Source organism: Nicotiana tabacum, chromosome 1, assembly GCF_000715075.1.
Source record: "Nicotiana tabacum cultivar K326 chromosome 1, ASM71507v2, whole genome shotgun sequence".
NCBI classification, from domain to species: domain Eukaryota; kingdom Viridiplantae; phylum Streptophyta; class Magnoliopsida; order Solanales; family Solanaceae; genus Nicotiana; species Nicotiana tabacum.
In genome coordinates, this window is record NC_134080.1 from 192182005 (window position 1) to 192201705 (window position 19701).

General features: G+C 39.2%; 2 protein-coding genes across 2 annotated transcripts; one reads left to right on the forward strand and one right to left on the reverse strand.

Annotated features, from left to right (window-relative positions):
- The first annotated feature begins 6988 nt into the window (after positions 1-6988).
- On the forward strand, positions 6989-7930 carry LOC107772338 (acyltransferase Pun1-like). Its single transcript, XM_016591838.1, has 2 exons — positions 6989-7423; positions 7859-7930. The coding sequence occupies exons 1-2, from the start codon at positions 6989-6991 to the stop codon at positions 7928-7930; spliced, it is 507 nt and encodes a 168-aa protein (XP_016447324.1).
- A 6274-nt stretch (positions 7931-14204) lies between these two features.
- Positions 14205-16677, reverse strand: LOC142164589 (uncharacterized). The gene is made up of 7 exons (XM_075222544.1): positions 16279-16677; positions 15797-16023; positions 15339-15547; positions 15019-15126; positions 14894-14970; positions 14662-14851; positions 14205-14350 (listed from the first exon to the last, which is right to left on the reverse strand). Exons 1-7 carry the CDS (start codon positions 16675-16677, stop codon positions 14205-14207), a joined length of 1356 nt encoding a protein of 451 aa, XP_075078645.1.
- Positions 16678-19701: the final 3024 nt, after the last annotated feature.

The window sequence follows — 19701 nt, forward strand, 5'->3', positions numbered from 1 at the left end:
TAGGAACCATCAGCAATAATACTTTTTAGGTAAGTCGTGTTCTAATTGCGAGGTAATTTGACTCCACCTTGATTTTCCAACTCATATGATCCCTGATGGTAATAGCTGAAATCCGGTAAGAACCTTCCCATGTTGGTCCTAGTTTTTCGGCGTTGACTTCCCGAGTGCTTTGAGTCACCTGCATCAAAACCAAATCTCGTACTTTGAAATAGCGGAGATTGGCCCTGCGATTATAATATCATTCCTTCCTTTTCTTTTGATCCACCATCCTTGCGTATGCCAAGTCTCTGTGTTCATCGAGTAAGTCCAGCTTCACCACCAATGCTTCATTGTTTACCTCTCCATTTGCTCGAAAAAACGGCTCTGCCACTTCTATCAGTATCAGATCCTCCGTGCTGTACACGAGTGAGAAGGGTTTTTCTCCTGTTATCGAATTTGTCATTGTCCGATATCCCGATAATACTCTTAGTAGATCATCAGGTTACTTGCCCTTAACATCTTCTAATTTGTTCTTAAGGTTCTGAATTAATACCTTGTTGGTTGATTTCGCCTGTCCGTTAGCACTTGGGTAGTATGGTGAAGACGTAATCCTCTTGATTTTTAACCCTTCCAAAAACTTTTTTGGCTTTTAAACCTATGAACTGCGGCCCATTGTCACAAGCAATTTCCTTTGGTATTCTAAATCAGCAGATTATGTTGTCCTATATGATGTTGACCACTTTGCATTCACCGATCTTCTAGTAAGGACCTGCTCCAACCCATTTAGTAAAGTAATCAGTTAAAACTGAAAGAACGTACATTTCTGGGGGTCCTAGCGAAAGAGGACCAACTATGTCTATCCCCCATTTCATGAATAACCATGTGGATAACACCGAATGCAAAAGCTATGTCAGTTGATGCAAAAGCTATCTCGGTCCAGTTGTAACCTGCACAGATCAACTTTAGAACTAACGATTTTGCACTAAAATGATTCCCACAAACCCCTTCATGAAATTCCCTCATCACGTAGTCCGCCTCCGAGGCCCCTAGACACCGGGCCAATAGTCATTGGAACGACTTCCTATATAATTGCCCATCTACGAGGCAGTAGCGCTGCTTTGGCCCACAGTGCATGGAATGCCTTTGGGTCCTCAGGTAATTTACCATGCCGGAGATACTCGACGAACTCGTTCATCTTGTACGAGACCAAGCTGGTTGAATTTACCTCACAGTAGCCATCCACGTCCAACATCGAATGTAAAAGTTGGACGACTGTACTAGAATTAGATCCTTTCAATTCCATGGATGACCCCAAATAGGCCAATGCATCTACTTCCACATTTTCTTTCCTCGGAATGTGGATAATTAACCATTCCCTAAATCGTGAAAGCAACGGCTGAACCTTGTTCAAATATTATTGCATATGTTCTTCCTTTGTGTCGAAAATCCCATACACTTGGTTTACTACCAGCTCTGAGTTGCATTTCACTTTGATGAACTCACAGTTTAGTCCCCGAGGTAATTCCAACCCTGCAACCAAAGCCTCATACTCAGCTTCATTGTTAATTAATAGAAAAGTTTTAATAGCCTGCATCAGGGTTTCCCCCGAGGGTGTGATCAGAACTATCACGAGACCAGTCCTATTTACATTGGAAGCGCCATTTGTAAACAAGGTCAAAACTCCTTTTGCTGTTTCGTCCACTAGTACTGCTTCCTTAGCATCCAAAGGCATAAGCCTGAGACTGAAACTGACAACAAAGCCGGCCAAAACTTACGACTTGATTGCATTCCTAGGTTTGTACTCAATGTCGAATTCACTAATTTGGACTACCCTTTAGCCAAATGGCCTGGCAACTCAGGCTTGTGAAGGACATTCCTTAAGGGAAAGGTTGTCACAACGGGTATCGGGTGGCACTGAAATAATGCCTAAGCTTTTTGAGACAAAACTACGAGGGCTACGACCAGCTTTTTAGCGTGCAGGTAACGAGTCTCTGCACCCGACAATATTTTACTAATGCAGTAAACATGAAATTGTGTACCTTCTTCCTCTCCGACCAAACAACACTTACCTCTACTTTAGAGACCACTAGATATATTAACAACTGCTTTCCATCCCCCGGTTTTAATAGTAACGGGGGGCTGGACAGATACCTTTTAAGATCTTTCAATGCCTATTGGCATTCCGAAGTCTATTCAAAATTGGTCTTCTTTTTCAGAAAAGAAAAGTAAGTGATGACACTTCTCTGAGGATCATGAGATGAATCTACTTAGAGTCGCTAACCTTCCGGTCAGCCTCTCTATTTCCTTGACACTTGTCAACTGGTGCGGAATATTCTCGATAACTTTGATTTTAGTCAGGATTTACCTCGATCCCTCATTGAGAGAATAAGAACCTAGGAACCAACCCCAAACACGCATTTCTTGGGGTTGAGCTTCATGTTATGCTTCCTCAAAATGTCGAAAGTCTCTTGGAGGTGTTTCAAATGATCTCCTGTATTTAAAAACTTGACTAAAATGTCATTGATATTTACTTCCATTGTCTTGCCTATCTAACCCTCAAACATTTTATTAACAAGCCTCTGATAAGTGGCTCCGGCGTTCTTAAGCCCAAAAGGCATCACGTTATAGCAATATGTCCAAAGTTTGTTATGAAAGAAGTTTTTTTCCTAATCCTCCAAACTCATCTTGATTTTATTGTACCGGGAGTAAGCATAAAGGAAACTCATTAGCTCGTGTCCGGTCGCACATCAATTATTTAATCAATGTTTGGCAGCAGGAACGAGTCTTTTAGGAACACCTTATTTAAATATTTATTGTCTACGCACATCCTATATTCGTTATTCTTTTTGGGTACTGCAACTACGCTGCTAACAATTCCGGATACTTTACCTCCTGGATAGAATCAATATTGAGTTGTCGGGTTACCTCTTCTTTACCAAACCTGTTCTTAACCTTTGCTATCGCACATTTATTTTTCCTTACCAGTGGAAAGTTTGGATCCAAACTTAACTCGTGGACTGCTATGTCTAATGGGATGCCTATCATATCTGAGTGCAACCAGGCAAAGTAGTCAACTTTTGCTTTAAGAAAATTTATAAATTCTAAATTGAGCTCAGGATTTAACCATGTTCCCAGATGAAACTTCCTTTCAAAAAATTATTCGTACAAGGCCATTTGCTCATGTTTTTCTGCGATTTACTTGGTCGCATTTGTCTCTTCTGGTACCTGAAAGTCTCTTGGAACCTGATAGGACTCCGGTGACTCCCCACTTTTATCGTGTTCATTCATAAAGGGAGAAGGCATCGTTTCCTGTAATTACTATTTGTTGGACTCTTTCCTCTTGCTACTAGAAACAGTTACCTCGTTAATTTCCCTCACCATCGATTGGTCTCCTTGTATTTGCTTGATTCCCTCCAGCATAAAAAACTTCAACAACTAGTGATATATTGAGGGTACATCTTTCATCTCGCGTATCCACGGCCTTTCAAGGATTACATTGTAACTCATATCGCTATCCACCACTTCGAATAGAGTAGTCTTCGTTACTCCTTTGGCATGTGTGGGCAACAAAATCTCTACTCTGGTTGTCACTCTTGTCATGTTGAAGCCAACTAAGAGTTTTGTCACCAGAATGATATTTCCGGTCAACTTTGCTTGCTCCAAAAATCTCCATTATATTATGTTGGCTGAACTTCCTGGGTCAACCAAAACACGTTTAATTATGAAATCTAAAACATTGAGAGTGATTACCAAAGCATCGTTATGTAACAGAAGAAGTCCGTTAGCATCCTCCTCCGTGAAGGTAATGTCATCTTTTATGACTTCCCAGGGTCATTTGTTGTGAGTCACTGATATCTTCATTTTCTTCGCTGCTGAAAATGTTACACCATTGACTTGTCTCCTCCAAAGATCATATTGGTAGTCATCCAAAGTCTGCCCTTCTGATATAGTAAAAGGCTTTGTATTGTCCCATCTTTGGCTGTAGTTGTTCTTGGATCGATCACTTAAAAACTCCCTAAGATGGACATTCTTCAACTATATCTCCACCTCTTTGCAAATATATTGGCAGTCCCCAGTTTTGTGGCCGTGAGTTCTATGGTATTCACACCACCAACTAGAATCCCTCTGGCTAGGATCTGACTGGATTGGCTACGGGAACTGCACCTTTTTTATATTTTTCATTGGTGATGCCAATTCTACTAGGCTGATGTTGAAATTTTAATTTGATAACGTGGGATTTTTGGAGTCTCGGGCCAATGGAACCTCGTTCTCTTGCAACAACTTGTTGCTCTTACCATGATCGACTCTTCTATTGGGAGAGACCCTATCCAATGTCTGAAACCCTTTGCTGCTACGCCCATCGGTCCTCTCGTACGGAAGAAAACAACCTTTAGAGGACCGTCGATCAACACTGAAATCACTTTTATACTTTTCATGGCGTTTGTCTCAACCCCGTCGCTTACCCAATATGGAAGACCTAAGTTGATTATCTTCTATCCTTATTTTTCACACATAATGGTTATGGACATCTGCCCATGTGGTTGCCTGAAACTCGAGTAAACTATCCTTCAGTTTTTGAGAGGCATCAGATCTCACTGGATTTAGACCCTTTGTGAATGCCTCTGCTTCCCACTCATCTGGAATGACCGGCAGAAGCATCCTTTCTTTCTAGAACCGGATCATAAATTCTTGCAGCAGCTTAGATTCGCCCTGCAAAATTTTTAATATGTCTGCCTTTCTGGCCTTAACATTCTTTGATCTGGCATGTGCCTTAGTGAATGAGTATGCAAGCATTTCAAAAGAATCAATTGAATTTCGGGTAAAAGAGAGTACCATGTCAGGGCCCCCTTTGTGAGTGTTCCACCAAACTTCTTCAACAAGACCGACTCGATCTCATGTTGGGCCAAATCATTTCCTTTCACAGTCATGGTGTAGCTTGTGATGTGCTCCTATGCATTCGAAGTCCCATCGTAATTCGGTATGTTCAGTATTTTGAATCTTTTTGGAATTAACTCTGGTGTTGCACTTGGATTAAATAGCAATTGTGTGTACTTTCTTGAATTCAGAGCCTTTAACACTAGTGATGCTCCTGGAATCTAATCTGAGCATGGAACTTCTTTGCATTCTAATCCATTCGTTTGTTCATTTCTCTTATAAACTTCATGAGATCGGTTTTGAAAGGGTCACTTCCGTTGTTTTTCCCAGATCCGATACCAGTCCCTCCGGCTTCGTCGAAACCAACTTCGCCCCTAGGGGTGTTGTGATCAATTCTCTGAGCCGTTTGATTTATGGGAACACTGGAAGGGCTTGGACCCCTTATGTTTGTGTTGCTAGAAGAACATGATAATGTTTGTTTTAACTATGTCGTCACCTGATCTTACCTTGATTGATGATCCGTGATTGTTTACTATTGTTCCCTTAGGAGTTTGACCGTCTCCACGACATGTTTCTCTTCAGCATCATCAGGAGTTGGGTCTCGCATATGCCGAGGATACTGACCTTCGCAAACTAGGGTTGTTTCTTCACCTTCATTGTGGGTGTCTCTGATTGAGTCATAATGTTGGAACAACTCTCCCCGTTAAATATGAGCTTCAAGGTTGTGTGCGTTGTTGACACCGTTAGCTACCATGTATGATTTTTACTAAAGAAAGAACTGAAACTCGTTAGTAATAAATGATTTGATCAAAGCAATTATGCAGCTGTCTATCTCCCACGGTGGGCGCCAAATTGTTTATCCGTAAATAGTACAGTTGAATTTGTAATGTAGTTTATAGAAAACCGAGTTGAATTGACCCTAAAATCGATAAATAAATAAGATTGAAGTTAAGATTTGGCGATTGAGATTAAAGAAGATAATAAGCTTGGTTCCGAATTTAGCCTTTATGAGAATAAAAGTAAAAGTATAGATAAAGCAAAGATGAAGCTGTTAAAGTGAGAGCTAAATAGTAAAGTACAACAACAACAAACCTAGTTTAATCCCATACATGAGGTCTATGGAGGGCAGTGTGTACACAGCTTTGCCCCTATCATATAAAGGCAGAGAGGTTGTTTCCGATAGACTAAATAGTAAAGTATGAGAGCAAAATAGTAAGGTATGACTTTTGCATAAAGAGTGTTTCCTGTCCTTACAATAGTTAACCCCACTATTTATAGTTCTACCTAGGAAAACAAGATCCTAGGATCAAGCTTCTCTATAAATGAAAATAAAAGTGTCATTGATAAATATGTAACGACAAGCCTTGAATACAAATATTCTTTGTAACAGCTTCTCATTTAACACTAGCATATATTCCCTTATTAGATGTTGCCCGATGGTGAATCTTTGATCTTCTACCGCCGGCTACATTCCCGTCGGAATCCATCCGGTACCAGTTACACACGTTGCATTCAGTATTAATTGTTTCCCGACTCGTCCTTTGCCTATCTTCGACTCAACGTATCATCTTATCATTAGACCACTTATTATTAACCAATTTTACCCAATACACCAAGTAGATATCTTCCCACACAGACCAAAACAACTTTCTACACTTCTTGAAAAGTCATTGTAAAAATCAATAACTTATTACTATCCATGGGCGGGAAATTTAAGAGACAATGCTACCATTGCCTGTGATGATACTGGGGCTGAGTTCTTGGAAGTTCAAGTGAATTGTCCAATGGATAAAGTTCTTTATCACCAAGATTCAAGCATAAAAAATATAACATTTCCTCAAGGTGTACCCTTGAGAAATGCTGCAGATGGTGCCTGCTTAATTGTATCTCAACTCAGCCATTTTGAGTGCGGAGGAATAGCAATCAGTGTGTGTCTGTCACACAAAGTGGGCAATGCGCGCAGTGCCCTCTTCTTTATGAGGGATCTAAACGCAAAATTAGTATGTTCTCCATTCATTAACCAGGATCCTTAATACCATCACTATCTGATAGTCCTCTGGCCTTCCTAGTAATCGTGTCAAAACCAGAATAACGAATAGAACTCGAAAAGAGGTTCTATTTTTCTACCTCAAAGATGAGAGATCTCAAAGAATTGGTTGCTACTGAATCAGGCGTCGAAAATCCAACAACAACTGGGTTAGTCAATGCACTTGTTTACAAATGTGCTGCTATTGTCAACTTGGGTTCATCTCATGAGCAATCTTGGTTGGTCCTACTATCAGATATACGAAAAGAAATTTCACATTCAGTACCACCAACTTCCATCGGAAATATTCTCACAATCTTTACCTCACCAATATACAACAACAAAGGAGACCTTAGGGTGTCAAATTTAGTAGCCGATATAAGAAAGTCGAAACATGAGCTTTCCAACAGAGATAGTAGTTTTAAAGAAAATGAGTGGGCTTCAAGAATGTTACATGCATTTAAAACAATAGATGGTACTAATAGCCAAAGTAATTGCGACGTATACCGTTGTAGTAGTGCATCTAACATACCATTTCTAAAGGTACAGGAGGGGGTGTATTATAGCCAATTGTAAAGCTTAATTCACTAAGAAAGGAATTAGTTGACTAACTTTACAGTAGGATCAATTGCAACAGAATTAAATTGTGTAGAAGGAAAAGTAAAGATGGCACAATAATTTTATACTGGTTCAATACCGGTGTGGTACGTACGTCCAGTTACCTTGGATCATAAGGGTTCTCTTAGAACTTCAATAAATTTTTACAATAGTGATGGTTTTAGTACGTTCACCACCAACGACATACAACAATAATGTTTTTTAGTGTTGACACACCTCTTGTTTTGTATTCTAACTCTTCCTGTCTTTTGCGATACTTGTAGACTCGGGAATATAGTGTTTGTACTAGGAACTAGAAAGGTGTAGAAATAGATGTGAAGTTGCATGATCTTCCTTGTCCTTCAACTTCTTCTTTTGTAGTGCTCGATGAGTCTTCTAATTTCTCTTTTCTGGGATCGCAAAGGAGCAATGATTGGAGGTTTTTCCTTGTGATGCATCGACTTCTAAGAGTGAGACTGATGCTCCCCAAACACACATGCAAATATACGTGATTGTACAAGTAATAAAATGATAAGTCGAGTGTCAAACTCACAGAGACTTATATCAACTACCCACTAAATTCACCAAGATTGTTATTCAGTCAAGCTAAATTTGAGTTTAAGAAAGTGATTATACTAAATTATAATTCTAAGTAGTAACTAAATTATTAAGCAGTAAAATGGTTGTTGTGTATTCAGTAGAGACAATATTCTAGGGTTGTGATCGATTCACCAATCCGATTGTGTTCTAGTTACCTCTCCGTTTCATACAATTTACTAATGGTTGCTAATTAATCGAATAGTTTCTCTCATAGCCTTCTCCTAAAGTACTACTCGCCCATTCGAAATAGATTAACGCCTATATTCCTATGAAATCAATCTATTAAGAACGCATTAAGGTTAGGATATTTAATTAAGTACGATGACTAGGTATATTCCTATCCTAACTACAAATCCGCCCCCATTAGAGTTAAGATCATGCTCTCTTCAATTCTTCTCTAATAATCTAAACATGGCTTTCCCAAGCATAGCATAGATAGTAAATAGAACCTAACTGATGGCCAGACAATTAAGCAATTAATCACATAATAGAAGAAACAACCATATATTGGTGAATTATAATCAAAGTTAAGTCAACATTAAACAACAATATTCATGGCTAAATCACAACCCTAGAACTATTGGTTTTAGCCACTCATGATAGTATCAAATAAATTCATAAGTGTTAGATAATTGAAAATACTAAGAAAAGATGACGAAATCTGAGATATCCTTACTCCTGAATGTTTCCCATGTGTATTCTCTATTCAAAGTGGCGTCTATCCTCTAAAAATAAGCTTAGTCTGGCTTTTATACGCATTCGATAGGTCTAGGACCGAAATAACCTTGTCCTGGGCAAAGTTCGACAATTTTCTCGGCACTAGCGTCCAACCCAGCACCCCATGCTGGCTTATTGTGCATTCTGTCTCTAGCGCCAAAGGTGGCGCTGAAAAATCAAACTTTTTCTTTTTCCTCTATTTTGGCTCTAATATCGCACCTTTCGCCCCCAATTGCTTTCAGATAATTCCTACACACAAAATACCTCGAATTAATATAAATCAACATATTTTACATCCGAAATCCGTGAAACACGAGTAAAACATGAGGCGATATACATATAAATATATATACTTTAAGCTAAATATCAACACCCCACACTTAGACTCTTGCTCGTCCTCGAGCAATAGGACTAACAACTCTATCCCAACTATATACAAATCTCAACTAGAGAGGAGCACTTTATTTTTATAACCACACACTCTACCCTTGACTATGATCGATACCAGCAATCAAGCATGAACATACAAAATTCACATTCTTACCGTTTTAAACATGCCCAAGTATAACATTTCAATTCAATCAATTCAAACAACCAATTTGTAACCACCCAACATCGAAAGCCGACTTGTAATCACTAAGCACACTCAACTCGTGCACTTATCCAACAAGAGGAGTTCACAACATTACCAATCATTCATGAGATCATCTGCCCTCACTAACAAATGAAAGAGTAAATATAGATTTAGTCCACCCATTCAATTATGCTTTTGGAATATAAATTAAGGACATCACAAAATTTAACAAAATTCGCTCACTTCTCACACAGAATTCATATGCATCTTGTGGTCGCACCATAAGCTTGCCCGTAGTGTACATCTCTACTAATCTAAGCTAGCCAAATCTAGGATCAATTAGGACGTTAAGGTTGTAATGTAGGCTATGGGACATGTATGACATGTTTAGGAATAGTGACTAACCCTCCTAAGCACATTATTACACTACACTCACATATCGAGCACATCCTCTTCTCAACCAATTTGCTCACCACAAACCATATACAACATAGCCCTATTTTTCATTGAGCACTTCTATACTCCTACTAGCACAAATTAGTAAGATTAAGATGTGTGTATTTTTCTACATAGTTTGACTATAATTTTTTTCTTATTCGTGCAATCTTTTTATTTTTATTTCTCTTTTTTTCTTTCTTTTCTACACACACTCCATACATTAAAGTTCATCGGCTAGTGACTTTTGATTTAAACTTTAATGATCCAAGGGGCCCTTATATGGTTCCACTCAAAATCTACTCTCCAATCTCTCACCTTACTTCTTTTAGCGTCTAAGTGCTTTAGGAGGTAAAGGTTCAACAATCTGAAATTAAGATCAAAATAGGGGTAAGGCTTGTAATGTGGGTGCCAAAGAAAAGGTCTATGGGCTCAAAGCGGCTAGCAACGGAAAATTTTGTTTTTATGTCACAACACATCTATGATCATGCAAGAAATGCCTATGTCATCTCCTAGATTAGCACAACTTAATAATTTCGCTTCGATTAACACACGTGTCAAGTTCTAGACTACATAGGATAGCACAAAGAATCACAATTCCTCATATATACACATTGCACATGACTCAATTAAGACAGTTCTGTTCAACTCTCAAGTCAAGCAAATATATAAGATTGAGAAAATTAAGTAATAAAGCTCTATGTGTCATACAAGTCGAATAATTGAGAAAAGACATCACAAAATAGGCTATTTAATTTACTCAGGCACCACAATTCAAGCCAAATATACGGGGAATTAGATTGCATATCATATCCTAATATGCCAGCACCAAACATGTCACTAGGCATCTCAGAGCAACTCGGTTTTTTTCTAACCTATTCCTAAAAAAAAATACCTGGTTCGAGCTACACCCTTAGAGAAGAACCTGCGCCAAAACAAAAACTAAGGGATACTACCTAACTATCCTAATAATAAAATCTTTTTGGTGTTTTTAGAAGGACTTTATCCCTCAAGAAAATTTTCCAAAAAATCCATAATCAGGAAAAGTGCGAGCTTTTTCTAATTTTTATTCTTTTTGTACTTTTCTATGTTTTTTTAGTTTTTTTTCTAAAACAAACTAGACTAAAAAGTAAACTCAGTAAAACTAATAAAAGAAGCAAAGTGATACAATTTATACAAAGTACATCAGAAGTAGTAGTTCTCCCACCCCACACTTAGTCTATGCATAGTCCTCGATACATATAAAAAAATGTAAAACAGAGTAGGTTGAAAAGAAAACTCCCTGTGAGTCAAAGTCCTTCTTCTCAATGTGCATTCCATCAGCAACTCCGGGCACATCAACATCAGGTCCTAGAGGCATCAAAGACATGGGCCCCATAACATCACCAACAACCGCGTCCTCCGTGTCTAAGCCCTTGATACTGGTTGCGTCCTTCGACAAGTGAACATGGCTTCCAGACGTAATCCCCAACATCTCTTTGGACGAAATCGGAAAGTCATTGTGTAAATGCATATGCTCCTCATCTGAGATACCAACCCTGTTCATGAGTAAATTCAATGAGTTATAGAGGTACATGTTGAAGTTCTCGTCTCTGTCATTCTGTGCTTCTTGAGTGAGCATAGACGACATCTCCAACAAGGATGTGATGTCCAACAGCACTGTAGGAGCCTCCATCACCTCATCATTCCCTGGGTACTCTGGCACTTTCTGGGAGATCGTATATTGCGTGAGCAAGTTGCTGAAGAAAAACCTCTTAATCTGCCACCCAAATTGTGTGTCGTCCATCTCACCGAGAATGATCTGACCCACATAATGGGTTTGCCAGTCATAAAAACGAATATGACACACAATTGAGCTCGAGTACATTCGCTGCTGTGCTCCACTGGCATGAGTTTGGCTTGCACAAAATTCTACCACACATTTTGGCGGTCTTGTTGAAATTAGAGCGAACCATCTGCAGGTGAATATTGCCTTGCTTTCTGGTCCACTTGGCATTTGAATCCATGCTACAAAGAGTGTGGCATATACCTGTGTAGTTTGGGCTTCTAACAAATTTTTGGAGCCTCCTTGGGTCAGCATTCTCAACCCCCAAAAATGCACATAAGGACCGTCTATCAAGTGGCACGTCCTTCACACGTACATGTGACCAGAACAAGTGTATATCCTAGTTAGTGTATAGTTCCCGAACCATGCTCAAATTTTCATGCCCGAAGCATTTTATGAATTTGTCCATGTTCAGTGCTTGCAACCGGCCAAGTACGTCCGGGAAGTTTCTTTCTAAAGCTTTGACATTAATCCCCATCTTAGAGACGTACCTCCCATATGGCATGAAATCCCTATGCCATGCAATAGAGGCATCAAAGACTATATTCAAATGAGGCCTCGGTCGCAATAGTTCCTGCTGTGATCCCTCAACAACTTGTTTCCCTTTATCTTGCCGCGAGGAACCTTCTCCTTGCTTGCGTTTTTTTGGGTGCGGGGCAGTGGTGGAGGACTTTCCTATTCCCTTTCCTTTACTTGCACTATCACGAGCCATAGCAACCTGCAAAAAAAGCAAATAAGCATGAATCCGAGAACTAATCAAGAAATACGCCTAAGGTTGTCACGCATGTCAAAAATGATCCCACACTTAAAACCGAAGGCTCCATGTACAATACTTTACAACTGTGATCTAAAACGCACAAGTATTGCACTACAAGGCCATGGGTACTCAAGACTTCCCCATGCCACACAATAGCTAAAAGGCACTAATCAATGCCATACAAACAAGTGATTGATCATGGCTAAGTGAATTCACCTCAATACAATCAAGTGGCATATGGTACTTCAAATTTACAACTACTACACTAAATTAGCTAATCCTACAAGTGCTACAACCTACATAATAAATAATACATGATGTGGTCGACATGTATGAATTTAAAACCGAGCTCCCTAGCATATAAAATCATCCTCACACACCCCACACTTAGACCAATATCATATACAAATACACTTAGTTACTCAGACTTCGCCGATGCACAAAATAACCATTCAAACATTTTAACAAATATCTTGTGGGAATGAAGTGTATGAATTCTAGCTTAACAATGGTGGAATATGGTGTCCCTCCCAAATTTCAATCAAGTAGAGAGAATTCTAGTTTACTACTCCGTATACAATACAACCACAACCAAATTCAGCCAGTAAATGGACCTCCCACCATAGACCATCTTAAGAAGCAACTTAGGTGCAAAATTTGGGTATTAGGGAAATTGGGGAGATGGGATATTCATTATTATCTACTTATTAGAAGAAGAAGATACCTATAGAATTTAGAATGAGAGCAGGATAGGAGCTTGAGAAATTTTGAGAGAGAAGAGTAAAGAAACGGTCGCGGTAGAACTGGGGCATGAGAGAGGGGGGCATTTTTAACTTAGGTGTTTTAGGATATTTGAGTTATGTTTTAATTTATGTTGTGGGTGGGTATGAGTAATAAGATGGGTAATAGAATTAGTGTAGAAGGGTATATGGGTTGGGTTTTATGGGTATGGGTTAATTAAAATATATAATTAAATAAAACGAAACAAAATTAAAACATACTTTCCCCCCAGCCCTGCGCTCTACGCTATACCTGGCGCTGGGTAATTTTGACACACTTCTTTGGGGCCCCAAGTAGCATGGAGCGCTGGCCTGAGCGCTATTTTTGATGATTTGTTTTAACATCCCGATCGCCCGAGCCTTTTATATAACCAATTTACATGTTCCACACCATTCTACCTATAATTTCTATGCCTACAAAAAAATGCAAACTTTATTCTACTCTAACCAATAAAAATTAAAAACTAAGCTATGAAAGCAATAAAAATTAGTTTACCTCCCAACAAGAACATGATTTAACATCGCGGCATGACGTAAGACCTCGCTTACTCATCAGCGAGTACAATGTTGGCCTTCTCACGATCAATTATTCCTCCCAAATAGTGCTTGAATCTGTGTCAATTCACCACAAATTTTCTTTCGAAATTTAACGCGCGCAGCTCAATAGCACCATAAGGAGTGACTCTCACCACTTCGAATGGGCCTGACCATCTCGACTTTAACTTCCCCAAGAAACAATTTAGAGCCTAGAATTGAACAATAATACATGTTGGCCTAGCTTGAAATGACGTGGCTTGATGCGCTTGCCATGCCATCTTTTCGTCTTCTCTTGTATAGCTTAGCATTTTCATAAGAGTACAACCTAAACTCATCTAACTCATTCAACTGCAAGAGCCTGTTCTCACTCGCGGCTTTAATGTCCATATTCAACTTTTTAATGTCCCAATACACTTTATGTTAAAGTTCAACAGGGACAGGCATTCCCATAAACAAGCTTATACGGCGATGTCCCAATTGGCATATTATGCAGTTCTATATGCTTAAAAGGCATCATCTAACTTTGCAGCCCAATCCTTCCTATTCACATTCACCGTCTTCTCTAATATTTCTCTGTTAGACACCTCAGGTTGTCCACTCGTTTGAGGATTATATGCCGTAGCAACTCTATGGCAGACTCCATATTTAGCTAGAAGTTTATTCAATAACCAATTTCAAAAAATGTGTCCCTTCATTACTAATCGAGCCACGTGGAGTCCCAAACCTCAAGAATGTGTTCTTTTTCACAAAACGCAACTACCACCATGGCATCATTTGTTGGCAATATGATCGCCTCTACCCATTTTTACATGTAGTCAACTGCTAGCAAAATATATTTGTTTCGTCTGGAAAATGGGAATGGTCCTATAAAATCTATCCCCCACACATCAAAAATCTCGACCTCCAGGATATTATTCAAAGGCATCTCATGCCTCTTTGTGATTGTTCCTGCTCTCTAACACTGGTCATACTTCTTAACAAATGCATAGGCATCCTTGAATAATGTTGGCCAAATGAAACCAGATTGTAATACCTTTGCAGCTGTTCTATCGCCTCCATAATGGCCCCCATAAGGTGATGCATGACAATCATATAACACTAATTCTACCTCCTTTTCTGGAATGCATCTCCTCATCAACTGATCAACACACTGCTTGTACAAATATGGCTCATCCTAATAATAGAAGTTCACATCATGTAGAAATCTCTTTCTAGCTTCATATTCAAATTCAGTAGGAAGTACGCCACTCACAAGATAATTCACATAGCCTGCGTACCATGGGGAAAGGTCTTAGGTGATAACAAAAAGTTGCTCACCAGGAAATGTCTCTTTAATTTGTCCACCCTCCTCCACATGTTCATAATATTCCAGCCTTGATAGAGTGTCAGCTACTTGGTTCTCTGTACCCTTTCGATCTCGTATTTCTACATCAAATTACTGCAATGACAAAACCCAGCGCATCAATCTAGCCTTAGAATTTTATTTGTAAATAGATACCTGATTGTTGCATGATTGGAATGTACTATGACTTTTGTTCCCACCAAGTATGCCCGAAATTTCTAAAAGGCCCACACAACGGCTAACAACTCCTTTTTAGTGGTAGTGTAATTTAATTGTGCATTATCAAGAGTCTTACTCGCATAGTATATAGAATAAAACACATTGTCTTTCCTCTGGCCTAGCACTGCCCCAGTAGCATGATCACTTGCATCACATATAAGTTCAAATGGTAAGGACCAATGTGGTGCCACAATAATGGGAGCAGCCACCAAATTCTTTTTAAGCTCTTCAAATTTCTTGAGGTAGGCATCATCAAAATTGAATGTTACATCCTTTTCAAGCAAACTGCACAAAGGAGTAGAAATATTAGAAAAATGCTTAATAAAGCGCCGATAGAATCCTGTGTGTCCCAAGAAACTCCGAACACCCTTCATAAATATAGGTGGAGGTAATTTTTCAACCGCCTCTACCTTCGCCTTATCAACTTCAATGCCGCTCCTGGACACTCTGTGACCCAACACGATGCCTTCCTGCACCATAAAATGACACTTTTCCCAATTCAATACCATATTTGTTTATTCATAGAGGGCCAACAGCTTGCTCAAATTATTCAAACAATCATCATAAGAAGACCTAAAGACTGAAAAATCATCTATAAAAACTTTCACAAATTTTTCGACCATATCAGTGAAAATAGCTATCATGCATCTCTGGAAAGTGGCTGATGCATTACAAAGACCAAATGGCATGCACTTGAAGGCGAAACTGCCATAAGGATAAGTAAAAATGTTCTTATCCTTATCCTCTGGGTATATGACAATCTAATTGTATTCAGAATAACCATCAAGGAAGCAATGAATGAATGGAAGTGAGAATTGGTCCTTGCGAGCTGCTTTGTTGAGCCTTATATAATCAATGCAAACTCTCTACCCCGTCATAGTTCGAGTATGATTTAGCTCATTTTTTTCATTCTCAACCACAGTCATCCCCCTCTTTTTGGGAACACATTGAACCAGGCTTATCTAGTTGCTGCTAGAGATAGAAAAGATGATGTCTGCATCGAGCCACTTAATTACTTCCTTCTTCACGACCTCCTTCATAATGGAATTTAGCCTCCTTTGCTGCTCAACACTGGGGCGGTGTGCATCTTCCGGAGAGATTTTTTGTATGCAAAACGATGGACTGTTTCCCTTGATGTCAGCAATTGTCCACCCAATAGCATTTTTATGCTCGTGAAGTACTCTGAGCAATTTTTCTTTGTGTATAATAGTTAAGCTGGATGAGATTATCACTGACAATGTCTTAGAGTTTGCCAAATATGCATAGCGCATATGCGCTAGAATGGGCTTAAGTTCTAGCTTTGGAGCTTCTTCATTAGATGGCTCATGAGGGGCCAGAGTGACAGGCCTTTCCAACTCCTCAAATTTTCCAAACCCATGGATATAACTGCAACACATGTCAAATACTTTCTCCATTTCTCCCATCATTTCATCTTTATTGTCTTCTTCATCCCCAATCAAAGCTCGTTCAAGAGGATCTTTGGGGGCTCATATAAGGCACTAATTACGTAGCATCACTTTCCACTACATAAGTCATAGATAGCTCTTCATAGTGGGCTAGAAATCTAAGTTCCATATACACATTGAATACCTCCACTCAATCACCGACTCTCATCGTCATCTTTCCTTTGCATACATCAATAATAGCTCGGCCCGTGGCTACGAATGGATGCCCCAAAATAAATGGGACTTCCTCATCAGGATCTTAGTCCAAGATAATGAAATCGGCTAGGAATATGAAATAAATCACTTGAACTAACACATCTTAAATCACTCCTTCAGGATGAGCAAGGGAGAAATCAGGCAACTATAATATTACCATTGTTCGACGCGGCTCACCTAACCCCAACTGTCTAAACATAGATAGCAGCATCAAATTGATGATCAGTCCAAGATCACACAAAGCTTGCTCGACTGAATGCTTACCAATCGAGATTTGGATAGTGAAACTACCTGGATCCTTCAATTTCTGAGGTAGCTTGCTTTGAATTCTAGATCTACATTCCTTAGTAAATGCCACAGTCTCAAATTCGGTCAACCTCCTTTTATTTGCCACTATGTCCTTGATTTATTTAGCATATTTGGGCCCTTCTTGCATGATGTCTACGAGTGGAATATTAATTTGCAACTGCTTTAAAATATCGAGAAACTTTTTATACGCGGCATTATCCTTCACTTTCTACAATCTTTGAGGGAACCGAAGTGGTGAAATTGCAACCAATGGTAGGGGTTGCTTAGCCACGGCCTCTTCAGCTGGCTTCTCTAACTCATTTGATTTTTCTAATTCTTACAATATAGTGGTCGGCTCCTCATTAAAGGTAAGTTGTTTTCTCTTTTTCGGCTGGACTTCTTCTAACTATCACCTATTCCTCAATGATACAGCATTAATAGATGCCTTAGGATTAGCCTCAGTGTCACTTGGAAGAGCTCCAACTGGTCGAGTATTTTGGGCACTGGCAAGTTTTCCCATTTGTCACTCCAAATTTCCCATTGCTACGGCTTAGGCCTGCTGGTCAGCCTTCACTTTCTTCATCATCTCTGTTGTGTGGGATTGCTAGTCAGCCATCAATTTTTTCATCATTTCCTCATGGTGACTTGTTAAGTTTGCAGGTTGTTCAGCCTGAGGTGCTCTATATTGTTATTGAGGTTCTTGTGGTCAGTATTGATTCTTAACACCTTGGTTTCCACCCCAAGAGAAGTTTGGGTGGTTCCTCCAGTTGGGGTTGTAAGTGTTCCCATATTGGTTTGCCTTACCCCTATTCTTATTACCCACAAAATAGATAGAGTTTGGATTAACTGGGCATAAGTCGCTCGTATGACCCTCCCCACATACTTCACAAAACAATTGGACATTTTGCACAAGCTAAGCTTGTTGCTTGTTAATAACCAAGGTCATCTGATTGATCTAGTTGGTCAATGTGGAAATCTACACTGATAACGCCAAGAAGACATCTAACTCGAGAACCCCTGTAGATTTTTGCACGGTGTTTATGCCTATATCTCCTTGACAATCAGGATTTCTTGTGGAGAATCTGTTCAACAATGCATATATCTCATCAAAGCTTTTATCCAACACTTGACCGCCAGCTGCATCGTCCAGCACAATCTTTGTCTTAGGATGTAGCCCTTCTATGGAAGTGTGAGCTAACACTTCATTTGTCTGATTGTGAATAAGGACAGTCTTTGAGTAGCCTCTTAACCTCTCCCAAGCTAAGTATAAAGACTCCGCCACTTTCTGTTTAAATGTGACTATCTCACTTCTGATCTTTGCAGTTTTGCCCGAAGGGAAGAACCTTGCAAAACGTTTCCTTGCTAGATCATTCCATGATGTAATAAAATTAGTTGGTTAACGTGTGAGCCTTACATAGTCTGGAGTGACTCTGTTAGTGATGTAAGTATCACTAATATCCAAGAAATTCAGGATATGCTGCTATGGATCCTCGTGTGGAAGACCAATAAAATGGCCATTTACATGAAGTAGCTGGATCATGCTCGATTTTAGCTCAAAATGCCCAGTGATTTTGGGCTTTACAATGCCGGAGGTGACATTAGCAATGCTGGGCATCACCACCTCCTGAACATCCATATGTTTCTCCTCTACCATGTTCATAGGAAATTGAACAAGTGCCAAATATTATTTGTATCCCTTGCTTCCCCCAACCTCCTATGAAATGTTCTATCGAGTTTGGGGTAAACGTTTGAAGTCTGTCCTAGCTTCTGACCCTGAGTATTCAATTAAAGTTCCTGATATCAGAGCAACAATGAAGTAACATTAGACTTGACGAAATAGATAATGAAAGAAAAAACTCGAAAGTAGTGAATATTCAAGTCCCCTGCAATGGCGCGAAAAACTTGTTGCTCCCCAAACGCACGCGCAAGTATACATGATCGTACAAGTAATAAATTGATAAGTTGAGTGTTGAACAAATAGATACTTGTATCAACTACCAACTAAATTTACCAAGATTGTGATTCAATCGGACCAAATTCAGTTCAAGAATGTGATTATACTAAATAATAATTCTAAGTAGTAACTAAATTATCAAGCAATAAAATGGTTGTTGTGTATTCAGTAGAGACAATATTCCAGTGCTGTGATCAATTCACCAGTCCTATTGTGTTCTAGTTAACTCTTCCTTTCATATGATTCACTCATGGTTACTAATTAATCAAACAATTGCTCTGATAACCTTCTCCCGAAGTACTACTCGCCTATTCAAAATAGATTAATGCCTATATTCCTATAAAATAAATCTATTAAGAACTCATTCAGATTACTATATTTAATTAAGCACGGTGACTAGGTATATTCTTATCCTAACCATAAATCCGCCCCCTCCCCTCAGAGTTAAGATCGTTCTCTCTTCAATTCTTCTCTAATATAAACATGGCTTTCCCAAGCATAACATAGATAGCGAATAGAACCTAATTGCTGGCTAG